The sequence below is a fragment of the Nipponia nippon genome, unplaced genomic scaffold (assembly GCF_047370975.1).
Source record: "Nipponia nippon isolate SJK-2023a ecotype South Korea unplaced genomic scaffold, ASM4737097v1 scaffold_17, whole genome shotgun sequence".
Taxonomy (NCBI): domain Eukaryota; kingdom Metazoa; phylum Chordata; class Aves; order Pelecaniformes; family Threskiornithidae; genus Nipponia; species Nipponia nippon.
In genome coordinates, this window is record NW_028262333.1 from 9,342,094 (window position 1) to 9,367,056 (window position 24,963).

Consider the following 24,963-nt stretch of genomic DNA (forward strand, 5'->3'; position numbering starts at 1 on the left):
TGAAGTTATTAAAGGCTGGTCAAATAACAGGGAGAGAAGTGAAGGGCTGTTGTGGGGGCTGTTGCTGTAATAACACCCCTTCACTTCTCTCACTGTGAATCTCTGATGCCGGAGTTAATGGCACATCTGCCTCCAACATGGTTTTTGAATAGCTGCAGGCTCTGAAGACGTGGCTGAGGGCTCAGCGAGAGCCTCCCACCTTCCCAGGTCTGCAGAAAACTTGGGAAGTCTTAGTCTTCATGGTTTAGGGAGGGGAAAAACTGTGCTTCCCTGAGTTTTAAATTAGTGTGCGCTCTGACTCTCGACATTTTTTTTCCCAATCAGTTTTATTTTGAAAATCAAGCCTTCTGTAATAACTAATGGAGCGCATTATTTCCAGTCATCAAGCTGTAGATTAAACGTATGTTTCTTTAGATATTTATTTCCTGCTGTAGGCTGCTTCAGATAAAGCTGTTCTCTAATGCATTTATAATACATAAAATGTGCTATGAATAAGTACACCAGCCAAAGAATTAACTGCTGGCAGCAGCTTAGTTCCTTCAGGGTGAGAGGGAGCGTAAAAGTTTGCAGCTAGTTGTGGGAGCAACCAAATCTCCTTTCCACTTCATGTCCTCCCGCCTGCAGCCCATCCACGCGTGCTTGATGCCTTCCTGTCCCCAGGCAGAGTACCCTTGCACGCATGTTGATTCTGGCTCTTGCAACGTTTGTATAAAAGAGCCAAAGGAGGAATGATGCTGCTGAAGTTTTTGAGACATGCTGAGAAGGCCAGCGTACTGCTTAGTAATATATCTAGGTGTCTTGTACTTTGATTGTGGTCATGGGATGATAAAGTAATTGAGTTGTGGAAATGCAGAGAGGAGAAGAGTCCTCTTTTTTCCTCTCAAAGTTGAAGGAAACAACTGAATATTTTAATGAATATTTATCAAGTCCAGCATGGCTTTTTTTCTTGCTAGCTGCTTTTTGTTTTCTGGCTATCAAATGAGACAGTAAATTGACCTTGTGTCTTTTCAAGGGATAAGTAACTTCATACATTAAAGGTGCTATTCTGTTATTTTAGATATTCCGGATCAAGTAATAAGGGTTTTCAAAGCAGATCAGCAGAGTTGTTACATCATCATCAGCAAAGACACTACCGCAAAAGAGGTTGTGAGTCACGCCGTCCACGAATTCAACTTGACGGGAGCCCCGGAGACATACTCGCTCTGCGAAGTGTCTGTCAGCCCCGAGGGAGTCATCAAACAACGGAGACTCCCAGATCAGTTCTCAAAATTGGCCGACAGGATTCAACTCAATGGACGGTAAATGGGCCCTTATTGCGATTTTGGTGTGGATTTATTTGCCTTTTAGGATTGAAACATCTGAAAGAAACATTGGGGAAGGATGTTTTAATTAAAATAGACAGGTTTCTATTAGAAGAACAAGCCAGTAAATGGCAGTAACTTACACTTCTCTCTCCTCTTCTCTTCCTTGTTTCGCCTTCCTCTTCTGCACCCAAAAAACCCCTCCACAAATCTGCAGCAAGCTTGCTTGATGACAACTAAATTTAGCAGATCAGGATAATGTATATAGTGGCTTACACTTAAAAAGAAAAAAGTTACATTCGTTCTGACACTTTCCACATGTACTTCAGGATTAAAGCATACGATTAATTTCTTTCTCGGTGATGTCACATTGCAATGAACTGATACTAACCTGAGAGAAATTCTTCCATTTTTATGTAAACTGTTATGAATGTTTCTGAAATGTTAAGTGCTTCAGTTTTATCTGATGACCTGATCCATACCAGGAGAAAGTTTATTAAGTAAAAAATTCTTCAGTCGTCTTTGCTAGGCAACAGAGGGAATGTATGAGGAGTTAACTTTTGTGTATCTGAAAGTGATCTGCTTGGGACCATGGAAATGAATTTTCCAGATACGTTTTCATTTCCTGAATACTATGTGCTTCATGTAAATATTAATATGCCACACTAAACTTATGTAAGAAACAACACTAAATTTGGGTAAGAAATGGAGAAATGCATTAACAAGAGATTTCTCAGGACTAATATGTATTTAAAACGTTACTTCACTGCTGAGTTTACAAATGGAAAAGTAACTGACCTTTTTCTGAAGGTGAAAGCTACAGCATATTACGGAGTACAGTATAGAAAATATTAGCAAAGAGGTAGATTAAAACAGCTTTTGAAATGTTTTTTTACTTCAGTAATGATGGTATTTTATACTAGCTAAAGTACAAGGTTATGCTGTCCATTCTTGCCTCTGTCTTTGCCTCTTACACTGGGTTGTCAACAGTAACGCAGAAATACTGTCACGTAAACACCTCTGCGGTGTCAGTAATGTCCACATTGATTGGTGTAGTTCAATGTCTTTGTGTTCCCAAACCCTCTGAAGAGCATCTCTAATGTTTTATTGTAACTCAATTATTCTTCAGGTATTATCTAAAAAACAATATGGAGACAGAGACCTTATGCTCAGATGAGGATGCTCAAGAGCTACTGAGAGAAAGCCAAATTTCCCTTCTACAGCTGAGCACCATTGAGGTCGCCACTCAGCTTTCCATGAGAGACTTTGAACTATTTCGCAATATTGAGCCTACAGAGTATATCGATGACCTTTATAAGCTGGACTCCAAAACAGGAAATGCTCACCTGAAACAGTTTGAGGATGTTATAAATCAAGAGACGTTCTGGGTTGCCATGGAAATTTTAGCAGAGTCCAACCAACTCAAAAGAATGAAGATTATTAAGCATTTCATTAAAATTGCCCTCCACTGTCGAGAATGCAAGAACTTCAATTCCATGTTCGCTGTTATAAGGTAAAACACTTCCTATTTGTCAGATCTGATTTGTGCTGTCAAAGGCTGTTAATCTAAACGGAAAGAAAAGAAATAGGTATATCCTGAACAGATTGCTGATGGTGCCGGGTGGTTTTAAGGGAATTACCAAGCTTTTCAAAAGCCAGGCTGTACAAAGAGATGTATTGTCGCTGCAGTCTTTTCCTTCCTCAGCTTCGGAAGTTCAGTCTTATTGCGGTGGTTGATGTGACTGTTACCTAGCAGGGAAAGAGAAGGTTTGGACAAAAGCACTGTTTGATTGATGAACTTGAGAAACCTGCCTGAACATTGCTGTCATTTTCTGTGATTCTGGCACCCAATTTCCCTTCTTTTTTCAGTCATTGTTACTTTCTCAGTGTGCACTGAGTCATGTCTGCGATGATGAGATTATTTTATTTCTTCCTTTCATTGTAAGGACTTCCTCAAATCAGTCTTGTTTTAGTTTAATTTTCCTTTTCATTCTTTCCTGTCATCTGCTTGCTTCTCTTTTTTTTCCTCTTCATTTGCACATGTAGACTTTCTCTTCTGATGCTACTTTAACAGCATGAGTTCAGCATTTTCTTAATTTGCAATTGTCTTATGCCCAGGTTTTACTTTTTTTTTTTAAAAAAAAAGGGGGGGGAAAAAAAAGGCACTGTGATTCATCAGGCAAAGATCTGGATTCATGCTGTGTCCCAGCACCAGCACTCTCTTTGAAAATACCATTTTAAAATATTTTCTTCCATGTCTAGACAGTTTATCAAATGGTATTGGCTGCTGTTTAGTCATACATTAAAGAATTCATGAATTTCCTTAAAGGGTACTGGGCAACCATTGAGGCTGTGGCTACTCATTACATGGTGAATGCACACGTGGATATTGAATCTAATTTCTGTATTCTGCTCCCTAATTTCTCATGGTTTATTGTAGGTGGAGAAATTACTCTTCCTGCTTCTCAGTTAAGTCTAATCAGGCCATGACTGAAGTGGTCTTTGGTCAAAAAAAAAAGCAAATAAATTAGCTTTTGTTTTACTCTTATTTCCAGAGAAATATGTTTTTGTTAGCATATGCCACAGAGGTTCTTTTTCTTGCCTTGCCTTGCATTGCATATCAATACGATGCCATATGTTTCATGAAATAGGAAGATAACCATCCTAATGCAGCATGTAAAAGAGGAATGTGTGGTGGCATATGTTTGATTTTTCACGAGAGAAGGCTTTGTGGTTTGACAATAGCATGGAGAGAAATCTGTATGAAAACAAATACAAAATAAATTTTTATTTATTTTACAAAATAAATTTTTGAAGCTTTCAGAATGCTAGAAAATCTTCTTAGAATAGCAAATTCAGTAATTGTATGGTTCTGGATTTATTAATGAATGCTGGAGAATATCACTTTCCAGTTCTGCAGCTACAAGGACTTCGCAGTCATTGCAACGTTTCTTGAGCAAAGTTGGTGACAAATTATGATAGGGAGGATGGATATATTTTATTTTTTATTTTTTTTTATTGCATCCAGATAATTCTGGATATATTTTTACTTAATGAGAATGAGGCCACAATAGCAAGTTTTAGCATGTCTGCTGCTTCTAATTCTCAGTCTGTCGGTGCTCGTTTACAAATGCTCCAAACATACTCCTCTTAAGTCTTGCTACTTTTGCTTGGGATAAGCTGTGCACTGTTCTTACTTTCTACTGTAGCCGTATATTCACCTCATCAATTTTTCACCCTTTTTGTCCTTATTGTGGTATACGTTTTTACAGGAGAGAAGCGGTTCTTAAATTAAATGGGCATCAGTACTGTGTTACAGAGAGCTTGTTTTGGCAGGCTAACTTGAAATTTGTACTTTGTGAATAGGAAGCAGTCATGCTTTTTACAGTTCTCTTTTTCACATGGTCACAAGAGTGAACAGCAGAGGTTTATTGTGATGAACTTGCAGCCTGGCGTTCACCCAGCTTTACAGTTAACCTTGTGAAAGCTATTTTTAATTCTTAAAACAAAAAACCAACCCTTCACTTCCTTATGAAAGGTAATGATTCCTCTAACAGCTAATAACGAAATGTGTCTGCCTTACAGCGGGTTAAATCTAGCACCAGTAGCACGTCTCAGAGGCACTTGGGAAAAGTTACCGAGCAAGTATGAAAAGCACCTCAGAGACCTTCAAGATCTTTTTGATCCATCTCGAAACATGGCAAAATACCGCAACATCCTTAGCAGCCAGAGCATGCAGCCTCCAATTATTCCACTTTTTCCTGTTGTCAAGAAGGATATCACATTTCTGCATGAAGGTAATGTCAAACATAAAGAAATAATAAACTAAGCATTGAATATGCTTTAGCCCTTTCTTCAGTGCTCCGTGATTCGACAAATGTTTAAAAGAAGGATGCTTTTGATGTATCCTTTGTAGGAGTAAAATAAAATAGAACTCTGAATGCATAATGGACGAGACTGATCCTAGCCAAAAATTAAATGCTTATTTTTAATATTTTAAAAGCAATGCTTAATCTTCATCAGATTTAAGGTGGAAGAGTAGGTGAGTGTGCTAACTGGTAGTTACACTACTTCAAATACATTTCTCTTACAAAAACGTGTTGCTGCGATATTTCTAGGTTTTTTGTTCCATGTTGTGGCTTTCAGACAGCTACGATGATATAACACCTCCTACTCTTGCTTTCAGCATTTTCAAGGGTTTTTGTTTAAACATTTCCATTTTGTTCCTTTTACACAAAGTTCTGTTCACAATTGGTTAAGGTGTTAAGCATTTCCAAATACGCCCAATTCTTGGTTGTGATGTTTCAGAACTATTTAAACTAATTTCAGAATGTGAACACTGTTGATGTCCATTCTATATTTATATTATTTTAATGTCTATGCCAATGAATTTGGGCATAGTTCGCTTACTCCTTTTTCCTCCTACTAATACTTGTTACTTTAGAAACAGATTAACAAGAGCAATGCTAGGTAGTCTGAGTGGGCCTGATTGTCACTTGTGTTTTACCAGTTTCCTGTTTTCTTGCTATTTTGATTAAAGCAGTTTTGTTGATGGAGGGGCAAGGAGGGAGGAAGGGTGACGTGGGGGACTTAGAAACACATTGCCCATTAAAAAAGTATTTCTTACTCTCTTTTTTTCATATCTGTGTGTGTGTTTCAATTATGCAGGAAATGATTCTAAAGTGGATGGCCTGGTAAATTTTGAGAAACTCAGAATGATTGCCAAAGAAATTCGCCAAGTTGTCAGAATGACCTCAGCAAACATGGATCCGGCTGTAATGTTCAGACAAAGGTGTGCAATTTAGAAAGACAGTAGGATTGAAGGTGTCTCAGCGTGGGTAGGGATCTGGATTTGTGTGTGCATCAGTATGTTAATATTTCATTGTGTGACTTACCATTGACATTTACCATCAGAACCGCAATCTTTATCAAGTTATGGCAATACAATTGGTGCTTCCAAGACCTGCTTTTAATGACTACTAAACCAATTTGTTGTCTTTAAAAAGCAAGGAAGAATAGGTTCTAATTTTAATGATTCATATTTTTGCTAAATAACATGTTAGTATCAGTAGAGTTTTGGGAGAGGTATAAGATTAGGGAGGAAATCATATATATATATATATATATTTTTATATATATGTATATATATAAAAGCACCTAAATCACCCATGTATAAATCTGAAATGTTGCTTCAAAATAAAACTCCACTGATAGCATATTAAGAACAAAATATTTTTTTTTATTTGTTCTAAACACAGCTTGCTCCACCTACATAATATTTGACATGTTGAGGCTGTAAGCAGGTGGAGGGTGTTTTCTTGTTTTATTTTTTTCTTTGGTTTGTTTTGGGTTTTTGTGTGGTTTTTTTTTTTTTTTTTTTCCCTGTTGCATAATACCATCAGACTCTGTGTTAGCAAACTGCAGAATAAAAGCACCACGACTTCTAATCTGGTGCTGATTAGCTCCAGATTATATTTAGTGGAACTAAATAATTTCCTGCATCTGTTTGCTTCCCACTGGCTGAAGTAAAAGCATCAGCGACTCCATTGTGTCCGTGAAGGGTCCTGATGCCTGTAGATCCCTGCCGAGAAAGGTTTTGTTGTCCTTTCCTTGCACTGTTAGTTTTCCTCTCGAACTAATGGGCCAGACAAAAACCCCTTAGGATGCAGTTCAGGTGGGGAGTTGGTGACAAGATGATGACCTGTGCTGAATCACTGCATGGTTTCTACTTCAAAAAAGGACAGGATAGTCTTTTGAGTCATCCGTTACGTGTATATCCCCAGCAGTGTCTGGCCAGGAGCGGAGAGCTCTCTGAACACCACGGAGTGAGCAGAGCACAGAGGAAGCTTAATGGACAGTTCCTTGGGTGAAGTGTGCTTTGTACAAGCCCTAACTAAATTCCAGTTGAGAGGTCACCTGTGCAGTTGTAATTGTCTTCGATTTATGAATTCAGTTACATCTGTGCACTGGAAGGAAATAGTGTATGCAAGGATACGTAGTGTATATAAGAACATAGAGATTTGGTTCCCTGGGGTCTTCCAGCGGTCAGAATTCACAGACGATCATGAATCTTGTTTGGTTTTTGTTATCGTGGCTGACTATCAGGAAACATAAGTATTTTGTTTAAAATCGGTCCAGTTGAGGTTTGAGACAAAAATAACACATCCCTTGTTAATGTTGTTTAAAGATGGATTCGTTTCAAAGTGAAGATTCACCTTCATACTATTGGATTTCTATTAGCAAAATTTCCTTTTTAACATAAAGTTATAGAGCTACTTAGCTTATGATTGCTTTTCAGAAATGCTGGCATTCACAGATGAAGTCAGTCTATAAATAAATTTCCCTGATGTCCTGTGTGCTTTCTAAGACCTAATGAAGTCTAATCATTAAATGAATTTAATAGTAGTTACCTTTAGTACACTATTCAGAATTACAGAATACATTTTAATGACCATAATTTAAATTATGCACATTGACATAAAATGCTGAGGCATCTAATATTAGAAATAGTGCCAAAGATTAAAAGAAAATAATTCCATGTTTTCATATCATTTATATTCATTTTCATTGCCTCTGGTGTTTGATCTATCAGTTTGTGTTATGAAGCACCAATAAATGCTTTTGAAGATTAAAAATGAACAAGAAAAGATGTTTGTTAGCAGTAACATGAGACTTGCTAGCAAGTTCATTACTAGCACCTAGTTTTGGAGCATGTATTTGGCAACCAGCTTGTTTTCCAGCAAGCAATCAAGAGAAAATAACATCACAAACCTGATTTCTCATAAGCTTATGGCAGTCCTAATGCAAAGAATAAATTAATTTAACCACACTTTCTGTAATATGAATAAGTTAAACAGTTTTCACTCGCTCCATCAAAATTGAATTTGACTTATGGGAAATACTTAACAAGAAAATTGAATGCGAGTTTGGTTTTTAAATTCATAGGTTAAACTTAAAAATAAACAAAAAACTGATAGATGTTCTTCCATATTAAAGTATTTGAGCAAGTCCTGCCCTTGCATTCCATTAAAACATCGTGTTATTGTTTGAGAAGAATTTTGCTGTATAGAAATTTTTTCTTTTCTGTTCTTTCCTGTCTACATCTTTCTTCTTGACTCTCAACTGTTTTATTTTTTTCCTGTGCTTTTCTGTTCAAATACATGCTTCAATGTATATGGCTCTTGCTTACAGGAAGAAGAGGTGGAGAAGTTTGGGGTAAGTGTAGAGATGAATGCAACTAAGATAAATAAGGGTTATGCAACTCTTAACATACTGCATCCTCCTCGTTAGTGCATGCATCTGAAATACAGCATGCATTTTATTAACCCTGCAATACGTATTTTTTGGAAAACAGGAATAAGGGGTTACGGTCAACATTATACTGCAGCTATAAAAATTCTGAGTTGCTTTTGTGTACTAGATAAGTTGTTTGAATTTTGGCTTTATGCATAAAAAAAAAACCTGCTGTGCAGTTATATTGGAAGGCAAACTATTTTGGGAAATAAATAACTTGCTTTTTAACATGTAACAGAAAAGTTTAAGCCATTCTGCATTTTAAACTAAAAGGACACTTTGAATTGTGATAATGATATACTCGTTTTCCCCCTGAAGTTTGAATTCAAGCTTCAAAGTATTTATTTTTAGTATATGTTTAAAATGTATCTCAAATTTCATACACCAAAATCTTCATTGGTTTCACTGGGAGTCTTGATTATGCAAGGACTGAATAATGAAATGAGAGTACTAAGATTGGCTAGTGAAGTTCCTGACTGACACGTGGCAGTGATTTTAAGATGACATTGTAGCCATATTTTGTGTTCTTATGTGTATTTTTGCCCATAAACTGTTATCTGTGTACCTGAGCCTATGTGCCTTTGCACTTTGAAAACCTACTTCTTTTCATATTGCGGGCATCTGGTTTAAAGCCAGCGATACGTTAGTATGTCGACATTTTGCATAGAGGATGGGGCCAGAAATGCTCACGGTGCTTTGCCCTCCCTACAATCGCTTTGCAAGTCGCAGAGGAAGCCTGGTGTGGCAACGCGATTTGTCAGCAAACAGTATCCAGGCATTTCTGTGCAGAGAATCGATTTACCCCCGCCAGCAGTGATGGGGACAGTGCCAGGACTTATGCTAGACAAACTGGGGAGAGCAGGTTTGGATACCAGGCCACGATGCGAAATCAGCAACGTGTGGATGCCCTTGGTGCAGGAGAGCTCGGCTGGCAGCGTTAGGTGGCCAATAATCAACCACTCACACTGCAGCTCACGGGGGAAAATACCTAGGACCCAACTGGAGCCACCATAATTTCTAACTCTTGGGATTACTGTGAACACAAGTGAATAAGGAAAAATAATTTTTAAAGGAAATTGAATTAAATTGCCTTAAAAAGTCAAGTCCAGACTTAAAAGAAAAACAGTGGGTACATAAGAAATAAAATATTTATATCATTAAAAATACACATGGAGTAGTTTCCTGTATCATTATATAGTAGATATTAGCTTTGTTCTTATCTGTATGAGATAGGAGTGCCCCCTTGGTTTGAATAGGTGTGAACAGTCCATCGTGCCTTTTGCTGCTCTTTGCCTATAATAGCATTACTATCTATAAATTTCAGCCAGTTTTTAAGCTTCTTCTCTTAGATTGATTTATTTAATATGTTTGAAAATATTGTGGTCAGCTGTTTCCCACTGTTTCTTATTTTTTAAGCTCAGTGTGCTCAATTCCTTAGACTTCCTCAAACACTATGTTTCATGCTGACTCTTTCAGCCGTTACGGCTCTTCTGTGCTGGAGATTGTTTATTCTGCCACTTGTGATTCTGTAAACGCACCCAAGATCTTGATAAACATCTTTATTTTAAAAGGCTAAATTATTTGTAAAGTTATTCCTCTGAATGTTTAAAAAAAACCCCAACAACTGACTTTCAACAACTTTATTGCCACTTTCCATTAGAATTTACATGTAACATATACTGTGATCTCCATTTATTAAAAAATGGATTGGGACTGGTGTGGCCATAGGACTTGTGACGGTTGAAATAGAGGTGATGTGGATATTTGAACTGTACCAAGGTCGGTTGTTTGGTCACTGATTCAGTGTGAATAGGAGTGACTGTCAGGGAGAGTAACTGATATACATGAACCATTTGGGGATTATTTGTTTTTGCTTCAGTTGCTGATAGAATTGGCAGCTCAAAATTAGGAGCATTGAAGAGCGTTGTCCTTCATAGGTGCAAGTCTGTCCAAGCCTGGGCGTATGTATGTTATCACTGCCTTCCTGACCTTTGTTTTAATGAGCTGCTCTTCTGTGAATGTTTTTAATTAATTGGAGAAAGAAGTTAAATGCGTACTATAATGTACTTTGCATATTTAATGTAATTTTTCCCCTTGTTTAAACATAGTCAGAAGATCAGTTTTCTAAGAGGATTACAGTAGTCACTCACTTCTGTACTCAGCTGAATTGCAAGAAGTTTCTGTTGTAAGCCTGATGCAACCAGCGGGTACCACATGCCTTAAACGAACAAAGTTATCGAGTTTGTCCGCTCTTACAACCCGCAGTTGAAATAGCGTGGGTTTTGCAGAACAAGACTGCAATTCATTAGCAGAGCTAAAGGGGTACTTTACACAGCATTGCGCCTCATTCTTGCTATTTCTACACTTTCATGTGCAATCCTTTTTCTAGACTCAAATTGCTGCTATCAATTTACCAGAATATTTTAAGACAAGTGTTGTTTTAATGCTGTTCATCTTTTTAACTCATGTGCATCAGCATGCAATAGCCCTAACTGAAGATTATTGGTATTAATCTGCTTTGGTGTGTGCTACTGTAGCTCCTCATTGCTGATGAGAACTAAAAATTTACTGCTTTGCTCTTTTCTTTTATAGATCTCTGAGCCAGGGCAGCACAAACTCGAACATGCTGGATGTACAGGGAGGCGCTCACAAAAAACGTGCCCGACGCAGCTCACTTCTGAATGCCAAGAAGCTGTACGAGGATGCCCAGATGGCGAGGAAGGTGAAGCAATACTTGTCCAACCTGAATGTGGAGACAGATGAAGAAAAGATCCAAATATTGTCACTTCAGTGTGAGCCTGCGTATAGCACTCGTAAGTACAGTGATCTAGAACAGTGGCATGATCTATAAAATTTATAAAGATCTTGTTCCTTCCCTAGAAATACTCATTTAAGATCTCTCTCTTTTCCCTTCAAGAAAAAATACTCTTAAGTGCTTGTTTGTCAATTCATGTACTAACAGTTTCAGCGAGCCAGCATTTATCTTCTGATCTTGGTTGAGCTCAGACAACTTCAGCGATGTTTTCTATTTTGACCTATAGTTCTTAAACTGTATGTCTTTTCATCAGCCTGGAAGGAAATTCAATAGCACATTAGCTCTATCCTTGCCCTGCTGTCCTTGTACAGAATTAGGAAGGATAAAAGTAACGTTTACCATATGAACAGCAAGAAAATGAGAAGAGACAAAATCAATATAGAAACTGCAATGGATTACAGCTTAGACTAAACGAAGATTGTTGAGAAGGAGAAGTTAGGTCAATATTGACTGATGGGATTGACGTGGCTTGACAGTCAAAAATTGAGGGCTACAGCAGGACAGTTTTCATAATTTGGCCTCCTGTGCAACTGCCTAACTAAACTGCTGCTGCTAAACTGTTATCTGACCTGCTGTCTTACACAGTTGAGTACATTGTTACTTAAAAATGAGAAATGGTAATTGCATTTTATTTTGATTCTTAGAAATTGTCACTTGCTTGAAAGGTAAGTTTGTCTCAAAATGGAAGAGTAGCAACCTTGCTAATCAAAATAATGTTTCATGCTTGTCTGTTCCCCAAATGCAGCATTTTAAGACTTTTTTTTTTTGTCCTCAAATACAGTTTTGTCTCTAATGAGCTAAGTTAAAAGCATGACTAGGAGATGGAATCTTGAAGATAAAATTTTAAGCCTTTTCCGTTATTCAGTATTAAGAGTGCAAATCTTTGTTATTTTGTAAGGTGCCTTCCTATGCAAATTTTTTTAACATTTCCTTTTAAGTAGCACTGATGTAGGAGTCCTGGAAATGGCCATACTTGACTCCCTTTTTAAAAATGTTAAATTCTGTGTATTCACACTGGTCTTGTGCCTGAGGTGGCCAGAAATCACAGGTAGCTCTGAATAGAAATATGCACGGCATCGTACATTGGTAGTAGAGGTGTTCTGCTTGTGCTGTGTTCAGCCAGATGTGTAATAGCACAGAATGTTTCTACCTAGAGGTAACACCATTGTGGGTTTTATGCTTTACTCCTCTGCCCCCACTGAAACAATAAATTAAAGCATGTCAGTATGAACTCTTGATAGATGATCTATGTGCAAACATAACAGGTGGCCATACTATGCCCAGGAGACAAACATAAATGTTATGAGGTTGTTTTTCAATTGTTTTAAATAAATCATTTAAAATCTTGTTTGCACAGTGCTAGCCATAGATATTTGGAAATAAAAATAGGGAATATATACTGACTGTTTTACTCCATGTAGTTAAGTAAATCAAGTCTTTTGTTATTAAACTTCAAAAAAGGAAAATGAAGGTTAAGTGGATATACAAATAAATATATAGTAGAGTGGCGTATTATTAAAGTACCTATTTTTAAAAACTGGGGAAAAACAAAACAAAAAAGCACAGGTAATTGATCTGGTTGAGATTATACTCCTAGTTTGCAGAGCTAGCAGAAAGGGTGGGGGAGCGATGCGGAGTACGAGGGAACCGCCAGCCCCCATGCAGAGTGGGAGCACTGAACCGCTCCCGAGGGAGATCCTCCGCACTTGGTGCATTTACCCACGTTTAAATTTTGACCCAGTAGCTTTGAATCAGGGAGCCTGGTACGTGGTTTTGCAGATTGTTTTTGTGCAGATAGGGTTTTTTTTTTGCACATATCCAGAAAAGCAGGAGGTATAGCTCCCCAGTCTCTTATCTCGATAGTAAGATTCTCCTGGCCTTGCTTGCAGAAGGAATGAGCAGCAGTAATGCTACAATCCAGGCTTTTCCAAGGGAATTTAAGGAAAAGTCAGATGACCTTAACCTCAACGCTTATTAATTGCTGTGTAATTAAAGCAGAAACTGAATCGACGCCCTGTATTGCAAATCAATTGTGCCACCTAGTGAAAGGTTTGATGCCAATTGCAAAATAACCGTTCCTTCTCCCTTTGGTGGCATTATGTAATTTTGAAGGAGATGCCGTTATGCTTTTGCACCTTCTGTACAAACATCTAAAATACGGACTTTAATTGTGGTGGAAATAAATCACGTTTTTTGTCTTTTGATAAAGTACCTCTGTGACACTTTAAAGAGTTCAGATTTTTTAATGCCATTTCACATAACAGCTTCTTCAGTGTAACGACATAGTTGTGTTTGGAATAGAAATGGTTTCAAATATGTTTTATCTGCTTCATACCGTGGTTGCTTTGTCTGGATGGTTGTACACAGAATGAGTGTAATAATCCTGCAATTCAAAGTGGAGGATATTTATATGCAATTTTTCCATAACAGTGACAAAGAATTTAAGTGAGAGAAGAGGAGCGAAATCCTCAGAAATGTCTCCAGTACCCATGAGATCAATTGGCCAAACCACTAAAGCCCATCAGCATCAACAAAACAGGATGAGTCAAGTTCTTCAGGTTCCAACTGTGAATTTATACCCCAGCAGGAAAAAGGGACTGACAAAGGATCATGTCACATTCAGTGAGTATCTTCAGTTCACCTGTCTGGAGAGTTTTATAAATTCAGTAAGAGGGAGGAGCTGTTTGTAGCTGGGTGGATTATTTGAGATACCGTTATGCTTCATTTCCTTCATTCACTTGAAAATAGCTGAAGCATATTACTGTGTTTTAAGAGCACATGCCCTTTACTTAGTTATTTACACAATATTTAATAACTTTTCTTAAAACAGCTAACCATAAGGTGCTGGCTCCAAATACGCTCTTGCTTTAGTTTCATTACTTGTAACTTAGTGCTTTCTGTGACAGTGCTTATTTTCTATATACCTGAAAAGTATATAGACATCCTTTTTTCTTGAACTAAAGAACGCCTTCGAACTAAAGGGATTTTAATCTCTCTCTCTTAAACAGGTCAGATAAACAGTGTTAAGTCTTTTACTGCGTATTTCTGCATTCTAAAGGGATCTCGCACAAACGGAGTAGAACAACATTGCTTGCTTCTTTTCATGGCAAAATGAAGTATAGTGTATTTAGGTGAAATCATTGAAACAAATTACAGACATTTAATATTTTAACCTCTCATACCATTAGAATAAGATTATTGTCAAATGGAGCAACATATGTTATTAGTTGCTCCTAGCGAGTATGAATTTTTTTTGTTTCTAAATTTGCTAGTTGCAAAGTAGTATTATGTATTAAAATACTTTTGACCTATTTGCATAACTGTTGTATCATTTGAAAGCTACAATTGTGGGTTATTAAATAAAGTTAGTTGCAGTTAGTAAATGATCTGAAATGATTCTATGATACATTGAGCATCAATATCCATTAAAATAGCTTCAGAAAACAGTATCTTGCAGCATATAAAATAGTGTTTGCAGTTAGTACTTATTTCAAGTCTCCTCTTAAAAGTCTGTGCAACTTGGTATATGTTCCAGAAGCTTTGCTGAGACGTATTTCTTCATTCCCGTGTGTTAAGTGTTCAGTGTTGACCTAACAAACCACTGAGAACTTAAATGAACTCCTCAGCACTGTGTCCTCTGCAAGGTGGCCTAATAGTGAACAAGAAGTACCAAATTATCAGTTTGCAAAGTACAGTGGTCCACTGGTTTTGCTACACTTGCTAAGTTGTGTGTAGTGCCCATGAGTGCTGATTTGAGAACTCCTTGATTCAGAAGATCTTGAACTGACTTGTTGGCTATGACACAGATTGGTTTTAACACTGTCCCAACAGTGTGGTGGGCAAGGATTTCCTCCAAGCTTTATATGTTTACAGTTTTTAGTCCTTTGCCAAACCCGTGACCAGTATATCTGTTGCAATGGTTCCGGTTATGACCTGGGTATTTCAACATACTTCAGATGAGCAGCCAGCAGTAGCAGTGGCCACTGCTGATGTGATCGGAATTTGAAATGGAAACTGCCTCCACATGCAGAATTCATCTGAGCATCTGCTCCTCTCTTTCCTGAATACTCCAGTGGTTGTTCAACACGGTGCTTATTTGTAGTTTAAAGAGATATCGCTAATTTGAAGGAAGAATAATATGCAGTAAATGATTCTGTTGTTTTTGTAGGTACAGGCTCCCCACAGAAGTCATTAAGCTTGTCTGAGGAAGTAAGTAGTAAGAAACAAACAGATGACACTATGTCCATGGCATCTTCTTTGCACTCCAGCCCACCTGCTTCTCCTCAGGGCTCTCCACGCAAAGGTATGTGTGCTTCATGAATGTTCACAGCGCACATGTCAGCATCCATCTCGGGAACTTGTGCCTGTCTTGTACTAAAACCAGGGTGGGCAGTGGCAGGAATATTTGTTGGTAATGACATGTAAGAGAAGTAGTAGTTTAGAATATTCACGTCAAGAATAGAATCATGTCTTTCCATGAATAGACATAGTTTTTCAATGTATTTATATGTTTTCACCTTCAAAGCCATCTGCTGTTTAAAAAGGGGAACGACTGTTTTCTTAAAAACTGCTTAAGTGCTTCTGACAGAATTCCCAATAGATCTTAAGTGCTGACACCTGCCAGTGTATCAGTTCAGATTTAGGTGGCCAGTTATACGCATGGGATTCGCAAACCTGGGGATTTCTTGAAGACAGCAGTGTTGCACAGAAACCGCGGCTGTTGAGACATCCTATGTTTTTGCCTAAGGTAGTTGGAATATCAGGTGATTAGATAGAGCTGGAGATAAAATGCTGTCATAGTTCTCCAGAACAGATGGTTTTGATAGCTGCAAAAGTATTGCATCCATCTAAATCCTTGTGTCACTATTCATATTTTTTGTTCTTGTGCACAGGGCTTTGTATACGTCCCTGTCTATCATGATGCCCTGAGAACCCCTTTATTTTTGATGTCTTCGTCTTAAAAGACCTGCATCACTTCATCATTAGTCAGCCTTGGATGGGAATTCATTTGAAATCTCTTAACACCACTTTGTAGTCAGCCAGTGTGGTCAGTGTCAAACAGTGTAAGGCATTTCTCCCTCCCTTCTGTGCTGCTTTTGACTCACTGACAGCCCAAAGCCAGTGGAGTAGCATGGCATGGCATGGTGACTTACTGCATCTTCTCACCCTTTTCAGTGGGAGATCATGCTGGTCCGTCCACTTCTGCCTTCACAAGATACTGTTTTCTTTAGGAGAATGCCACTTACTTTACTTAAACACAGCATATGTTTAAGAAGCTTAATTACTTGGGTTGCCAAACCTAGCTCCACTGAGATTTTTGAGCATCGCTTATAAACATGTTATTTTTGTTAACTTTCATCTGGTTCTTTGAAAGTAATATTTTGTTTCTTTGGGGTTATTTCATTAATTCAACTTGCTTTCAGCATATTTTTAGCACTGATCTAATTTGATTGAGGTGATCCATACTCCTGTTGTATGTGTCGTGCTAACAGCTCGTTGAACTAAAATTAGGTGCTTCACAGACAGCTGAAAGACATAATTTGAGGCATGAACACGTTCCACTTTATGGTAGATTTCATTTTCTTTTGAGCTATACCAAAGTGGTATGCAAATAGGATTGAAGAAAAAAATGTTTTAAAATCAGGACATTATTTTTGCTGTTATTTATCAAGATCTGCCTGTGTGTACTTTATTGTAGTTGGTAACATCCAAAGGTCGGATAACTGCAGTCAGCTGAATCTCTCTGGCTCTTCCTCATCACTCGCCAGTGAAACCAGCAACAAGAACAGTGGACAGCGCAGCTACGGAATAGGTGGGGCTTATTTACAAAAGAAAATTTGGATGATTTGCAAAGCAAGAGACAGTTCTGACATAAGTGAAAAGGGAGAAAGAGAGGATGAGAGTGAAAAGGCAGAAGCTGAGCGTGAGCACAGGAAAACGAAGGGACCCCGGTTTAGAAGACTTAGGGAAAGAAGCTTCTCCAGGGAAAGAACAGCTTTTACTGCAAAAAGGGAAGCAGAGCACGTTGAAGCCTCAGAAGGGAGCGAAAACCAAAAGGAGAAAGACAGTGATGCTCTGAGTACAGCAAGTATCTATAGCAACAGCAATCTGTGGACATCTTACTGCCTATGCATCAAGTCTAGAAGGAGAAGGAAGACTATATGATGTATTTTTAGAAGAAAGGCTATGATGTCCACTGTGTGTCATATATACTGATTTTATCTAAGTTACTTTAGCAGCATTCATTTACATGTTAAAGCTGTTTAATGTGCTTCCCTTCCAGATATTTGTGTCAGTTATTTATAGCTAATCACCTTTACGGTGCAGTGAAGACAATAATGTGAAGTTTAGAAAAATCAAGGAACAGGTACAGTGGCAGTTTGTTACTTAGTGTTTCACAGATGCCAATGAAACAGTAAGTTCTGCAACATTCTCTTAATTAGACTCCAGGTAGTCTCTCATATGATGTAAATCGGCTGCTTACTTCCAGCGTTGGTGTATATTTGCATTGGTCACATCTTCTGCTAGCCTTTTCAGCCCAGTGAAGACTTGCATTTAGTCTGTTTATATACATGTGCTGTTATTTAATGACTCAGCTTTCAGATAGTGTTAATCTCTTTAATGAAGAGGAGTCCTTCTGTTCTCCAGGTCTTTGAAGTTCTTGAAGAAGACGGTCTTAAAATTAAGACACACTGTGAGAACATTTCTTACTGCAGTACAGTTGTGCTAATTTTAAGGAGTCCATTAGACAAAGTAAAGAATATGAGGTATTAATTATTGTCAAAGGAAACGAAACCGAAATTTAAACTTAAAAATGCTGGTCTTAAATACTTTTTTTTTTTATATATATTCATAAGGTTCAGGTCTTTAGTTTGATAGTCTTGATATTTAATGCTCATATTTGCTCTAAAAATCTTACAGCAATAATCAAGCTTAAGCTGGGAAATCTCTCAAATGATGAGCTGTATGCTCAGTGACATGTATACCAGTGGCTCCAGATGCCATATTATATGACCTCTGTATTTTTTACGGACTTAATCATTCTTCTGTATTAAGTTATGTGTATCACATGGCTTTTACACTGCCTGGTCATTTCACATTTTCACCTAATTGATGTAAATATATGGCAGTCCAGCTCAAAGGTACATGTAGGTAGAAATGAAGTGAGAAATTGAGTGATGGGCAGGAATTTGGAAAAAAATGCTTGTCTGAGGACTGTGTCAACAGTGTATTAATAGAGTCTCCTGTAAAGAAAGACCATGTTTTGATTAGTTTACAGATGCTTGTTTACCTATACATGAAGCAGTTGATGATCCAGTATTTTCAAATAAAGCTTCTAATTGTGTAGTTTTATGCACATCATGTAAGGCATATCATAGACTCTTTTCTCCTAGTGAAGGCAGGGGTGTATTTCCTGACATGCAGTGGATTTTCTATAGAGAAACCCACTGGGAACTGAAAGGGAAAAAATATTTAAATTAAAAACAAAACAAAACAAAAACCCACCACCACAGTCATTAATCCAAGACTTTTTGCCCTCAGATAAAGGGGAGCAACCCACAGCTGTGGGCCAGAGAGTTATTCGAGGCAAAATGTTTTGGGGTTTTTTTATTTAAAAAAACAAAAAACAATCAATCAAACAAACAAACAAAAAAACCCCAAAACCAATTTAACAGACACCTCCTGATTTTGTTGCCTGACAGCACAACACAATGAACTTTGGTCTGCCTGTAAGATGGTGCATGGACTTATTTAAAGAGATGAGTGCTCCAGAGAGCTTGAAATCTGAACATCCTAAATTTGCTGCTGCAACTGAAGGCACAGAAGTCTGTGGGGCCTGATGGGATTCATCCCAGGGTACCGAAAGAGTCAGTTGATGTTATTGTGAGACCTCCCTCAGTTATTTATCAATGATCTTGGGACTCTGGAGAAGGTCCCAGTCAACTGGAAGCTAGCAAATGTTATTCCAGTTTTCAAGGAAGGCAAGAAAGAAGACCCTGGTAATTGTGAGCCTGTTGGTCTCACTTCAGTGCCAGGTAAAATGATGAAGATGATTATTCTGGGGGTTACTGAAAAATGCTTGAAAGACAATGCGGTCATGAGTGAAAGCCAGCCTGGGTCATGCCTTTTACTAGCTTAATATCCTTTTTAAGACAGGATTACCCACCTCGAAGGCAAAGGGCAGGCAGCAGATGTGGGTATTTGGGAGGTTAGAAAAGCTTTTGATACTGTCTCTCACAGTATCCTTCTGGACAAAATGTCCAGCATGTACAGAATACTATGGGTGAACAATTGGCTTGAAGGGTCTGTCCCAAGGAGATGTAGTAAATGGGGTACCATCTGGCTGACGGCCAGTCACTGTTGGTGCACCCCAGGACTCAGTTTTAGGGCTGGTGCTCTTCGATGTTTTTACTGATAAACTGGACACAGGGAGTTGAGTGCACATAAGTTCACCGACAATGCTAAGTTAGGAGGAGTCGTTGATTCCTTCCTGGGTAGAGAGAAGCCTTACAGAGAGATCTTGATAGATGAGAGTGCTGAGCAGTCACCAGCTCTATGAGATATAACAAGAACAAATGCCAGATTCTGCACCTGGGACGGTGTAATTCTGGACGTACGTATAGACCCGAGGGGCAAGAGGCTGGAGTGCAGCCCTGCGGAAAGGTATCTGGGGGTTTTGGTGGATGGGAAGCTCAGTATGGGTCAACAGCATGCCCTGACTGACGGTTAGAAGGGCCACCCGTATCCTGGGGTGCATTAAGCACAGTGTAGCAAAGTGGTTGAAAGAAGATTGTCACGCTGTATTCAGCACTGGTGTGGCCTCACCTCGAGTGCTGTGTGCAGTTTTAGGCTCTACAGTAGAAGGATATAAAACTATTGGAATGTGTCCAAAGGAGGGCAACAAAGATGAAAGGACTAGAGGGCATGACTTGTGAGGAGCGGCTGAGGTCACTTGGTCTGTTCAGCTTAGAGCAGAGGAGACTGAAGGATGTAGACATTGCTGCCTACAACTTCCTCAGGAGGGGGAGCGGAGAGGGAGGTGCTGATCTCTTCTCTGGTGTGCAGTGGTAGGTATTATTATCAGATTGGATATTAGGGAAAAAGTTCTTCACTGAGGGGCAAGCACTGGAACAAGCTCCCCAGGGAAGTGGTCATGGCCCCAAGCCTGTCGGTGTTCAAGAAGCGTTCAGACAATGCTCTTAGATACATGGTTCAACTTTTAGGTTGCCGTGGGTGGAGGGAGACCAGTCACTAAACCTGAAGGACCTCAGAGTGTGGTTTCCCTCAGACCAGACCAGATGCACTTTGCTGAGTTCAGTTCACTTCAATTCTTTTCCTGATTCTCTAAGGTCATCAAAATAAATGATTTAGGCAAGTTGTCCATACTAAGGGCTTTTTCTGATGCAGTCTGGGGACAAGTGTCCCATCTGGAATGACTTCAGTTATACCAACAGAAGTGTCTACAGGATATATGTAGCCAGAGTCCATGGAAGTCCATAGTAGTCTCTCTTATGTGCACTTCAGGTACTAGGAAGAGGAGGTGGTGGATATATGGGGCTATATGCATTATTTGTGTTCGAAAGGAGTTATTTGAGGGTAGGGGTAAGCCAAGCAGAGAAAATGCATTATGTATTTTGCTCTGAATCTGGTGAAGTTTTCAGCTGTTTCCCTTCTGCAGGAGCAATGCTGATGTCTGGTCCAGCTCCTGCCAAAGTTGTATTTCCTGCTTTTGCTTCCTTCTCTGTTACTTTTGGAACAGATAATAAAACTGAATTGGACCATATGGCTAATCCCTGAGTGCTAATAGCTGGCTTTTACCTTAGTCAGCATCTCCTCATCCACTGCCAAAATCTTTTTTGAGTCTCACATGACAGTAGGGCAGAGGGATAGTGGGAAATGCACTGCATTTATACTAGAGGACTCGGCGCTTGCAGAATCAGAAAGACCTGAGCTATCCACTTACTATTCATGCTGCAATTGTGGATCCTGTTTATGTAAGTTTAACCTTCTGGTCGGGAGTGAAGTTGCAGGTAGGTTATTGGTGTCACCAGACTTGCATTAATAAATTACAGTGCTAGATGCTGATAGATGCTAAAAGCTTTAGTACCCTAAATATGCCAGTGGACTGATTGTATGCAAACAGGGTTTGATTGGTTTTTCTTCTGAATATCCTTGCTGAAATGTGTGTGTCAATACTTCGTTGTCATACCTAATAAACTCGAATTGCTCTTTGACCAAGATGTTCTCTTCTCCTCTCCTTTAGGCTATGCCCTCATACCTTCCACTAAATCTGATAACTTCTCGGACTCCAGTCACAGTGAGATTTCATCGCGGTCCAGCATCGTGAGCAACTGCTCAGTGGACTCGATGTCAGCAGCGCTGCAGGACGAGAGGAGTTTGTCCCAGTCTCTCATTGTGGTGGATTCGGGGGGGGCAGAGAGAAAAGAGCATCCTCAGCCGCTGGCTGATTATGGCCAGCCGTGCCCAGGGTAAGATGCAACTGGTTTTGGTTGGGCTTGGTGTCCTGGTGTCAGAAGGGGTAACGAAGCTTTGGTCAGGACACTGTTATGAACTCTACTGTGGTTATTAAGCTGTTGCTAGAAGCTGGAGCATGGGCTGCTCTGTATGGGAAGAGCCTGTTTTCCCAAGGGAAATACTACTTGAGTAGACAACAGCTTGTTCCCATCAGTGGGGTTCAGATGGACATCTCTTGCAGCAGATTGCAAATATGTTAAAAGCTAGGATGATACTTAACAAATTAGTGCAGTAGTGAGAGACAGCAGAACAAGACAGGATATTATCAGTTCTCTCCAAGTCAGAAGTGCCAGTCACTTAACATACTCTGAAGTGGTTTTTAAGGATTTTTTTTTTATTATTATTATCATTTGTTGCTTAGGTGGACTGGAAGCTTTCTGCCACTGTCTTCCTGAGAGTTTCCACGCAAAATGTCTTGTTATTTTAGCACAATGAGAACTTGTCCTGAGATGGCGCTTTGAACTGGAAGTTTTTGGTTTTGTCTTACTAGATGTTAAGCCGTGATCCATAAGATTTAGTATGTGGGAATCTTCTTGGGGTAGCATCTCCTGTCCTCAGATGTTGTGGATTCAAGTCAATGAGAGATGCTCCTTGCATTTGTAATCTTTACAGCTCATCTCTAAAGCAATATAATTTTTTTTAATGTTTGAACTCTGTAAAGAGATATGTGTTGTTTCTGTATAATTGATTTTAATTCTGTGGTGTTCTCTCCCCTGTAAAAAAAGCTTTTTAGTGTATGCTTTGCTAAAGTGGTGCAGCTCTTAAGAAATCAGTGATTTGGTTTATTTCATTGTACTAAAATGGGAATTTAAAGGTGTGCTTCATAAACCAAAGTAATTCCCTTTTTGAAACAGCATAATGCATGCTGAGAACATGTTTAGTCAGAACAGTCTCAGTGTACTGAGCGAAATGCCCCATCGGACCAGGTTACTGTGGGTTACCTTTGGTACTGGCTATGAAAAGCCACCTTCAGTGGTGGCTGCCGTACAGTGAATTGCAACGACGACACTGCTGCTGTCTAAACTCACTATTCTCTTTGCAAATTCAAAGATTGTTCATGGTTTATCCTTGTTCCTTTATGCCTTAGTTTCAGTGGGTTTTGGAGGGAAGAAAGGAGATTTTATGCTAGAACTTAGAAAAAGCAAGGCAGAAAAAAGTTGTTTGCACATATCTAAGAAATGTTCCTGGATTTCACAATGTGTCAGTAAACTGCTGAGGGATAGTGTTGAATTTTAATGTTGTGCTGTCCATGCATTTGTTAACATAACCAGGAATAGTTAAGAGACTCGAATAATGTCTAGCAATTTTAACTTCATGTATTCTAAATTCATGCAAACCTGGCTTTATTTTTTTGCCCTTAATTATGTATTGACAGCGATTAGAGCTTTCAGCAGCCGTTTCTTTAAACAAGAAATTTTGTGCTTGGGTTTCAGAATCTGTCACTCCGGATCGTTTTCACAAATGTTACTTATGCCCAATATTTCCAAATGTTCTTGAAAGACAACTAACTCCGCTCTGTCTAAACAGCTTTATGTTGCTGCCACTGAAGGGGTTGGTTTTTATTCTAAATATTTATTTTGGTTTTAGTTTATAAATGCAAAGAAAAAGGTGGTAGTAGCCTGAAACTAAGAGGCAATTACTTGTCTGCTTTCTGTCAGGCACTGTCTTGCTGTGGTTGACAGAGGAAAGCTTCTGTGGACCAGATTTTTATGGATCTGGGGTCAAGCCTGTAAATGCCTGTTGCAGACTTGTTATTCCCTTGGGAATAACTGCCAGCTGCTGTGTGCAGTAATGAGTCGGGAATAACGGTGTCTCTTGTCGGTGCTTCCGTGTGCCTTGACCTTGCTGTGTACCTGTTTTAAAACCAGAGATTAGTTGCCTTTAAAACCAGATAATTGTCTCCGAGTATGTCACTCTTATTTTAAAAGCTTATGAGTTGTTTTTTTTTTTTTCCTTGCTTTCTGTTGTTTTTGAATGTAGCTGGTCAATCACTAGACCTGCTCTCATCAGAGGGATGGCTTTCACGTCCTCCATGAGCAACGAGGAGATCTCCCATGAACATATCACGGTAGAGGCAGCAGATAGCGGCCGGGGAAGCTGGACTTCATGCTCAAGTAGTTCTCATGACAATTTCCAGAATATCCCAAACCAGAAGAGCTGGGATCTCCTCAATTCTTACCGTCACACCCAGCTGGACGGACCTATAGCTGAAGTCGATCCCACAAACTGTTACTCTGAGGAGGCTTATTTGTATTCTGAAGCCTTTTCCAAAACCAACAGGCAGTCAAAAGCCAGTGTGGAGCTCGATCAGTCTCGGCAAAGCTGGGCCTCCTCCAGCTCACTGTCAGACACCTATGAAACAAACTATGGGACAATTAAGCGGAGGGGGCTGGAGAACTCTACAGCAGAGCAGACTGAGGTTTTGGACTCTAAACCAGGCGCTGATACAACTTACAAAACTGTTACTTCGAGTACAGAAAAAGGCCTGATAGGTAAGCCAAGCCAACAGCTTATGGAAGGTTCTACATCTGTTTTTCATTTTGATATCAAGTTGTTAAGTGGTGACATCAGCAGGTCTGGGGGCTGGATGGCATGTTAAATTCAGCTTTACATGTGGTTTTAATCAGAACACTACACAGACAGTGTGTTTTCAGGCCACCTTCTTTTGCATTAGGAAAATTGAAATAATAAACCAGCATGCTTCCCAATCCCTGTGTGGGTCTGCAGGAGAACTGTCTTCATGAAAATGTCAGGCAGTTCCTCTCGGTAGTATGACCTTTTATTTTTATGGACTATTTGGGAAACACTCATCACTGTAGACGTTCCTCTGGCAAGGAGCAGCGAGCATGGCTTCTTGAAGTCCATATAATACAGACTTTCCATGAACCCAAGAGGGAAGAGCTCTTCTTTGGAGCTGGGGCACCTTTCATCCACAGGGCTTTGGTATCTGGAAGCTCAAGGGCAAAGCAGATTCCTTTCCTAACTTTGCTGTGCTAAACTGACATTTATTTGGTTATA

The 24,963-nt window shown here is 39.1% G+C and overlaps 1 protein-coding gene across 6 annotated transcripts in view; it reads left to right on the top strand.

Annotated features, from left to right (window-relative positions):
- The window catches only part of RAPGEF6 (Rap guanine nucleotide exchange factor 6), a 137,968-nt gene that overhangs the window by 103,981 nt on the left and 9,024 nt on the right, over nucleotides 1-24,963 (top strand). For 4 of the 6 annotated variants that reach the window (XM_087753755.1, XM_087753751.1, XM_087753756.1 and 1 more), the window contains 11 exons: nucleotides 1,058-1,298; nucleotides 2,431-2,814; nucleotides 4,887-5,098; nucleotides 5,970-6,093; nucleotides 8,493-8,516; nucleotides 11,187-11,407; nucleotides 13,840-14,031; nucleotides 15,578-15,712; nucleotides 17,108-17,221; nucleotides 21,674-21,899; nucleotides 23,926-24,437. In XM_087753755.1, the coding sequence (XP_087609881.1) occupies nucleotides 1,058-1,298; nucleotides 2,431-2,814; nucleotides 4,887-5,098; nucleotides 5,970-6,093; nucleotides 8,493-8,516; nucleotides 11,187-11,407; nucleotides 13,840-14,031; nucleotides 15,578-15,712; nucleotides 17,108-17,221; nucleotides 21,674-21,899; nucleotides 23,926-24,437 (2,385 nt within the window). The remainder of the gene's footprint in view (nucleotides 1-1,057; nucleotides 1,299-2,430; nucleotides 2,815-4,886; nucleotides 5,099-5,969; nucleotides 6,094-8,492; nucleotides 8,517-11,186; nucleotides 11,408-13,839; nucleotides 14,032-15,577; nucleotides 15,713-17,107; nucleotides 17,222-21,673; nucleotides 21,900-23,925; nucleotides 24,438-24,963) is intronic. The other 2 variants (XM_087753753.1, XM_087753754.1) reach the window with 1 other exon arrangement.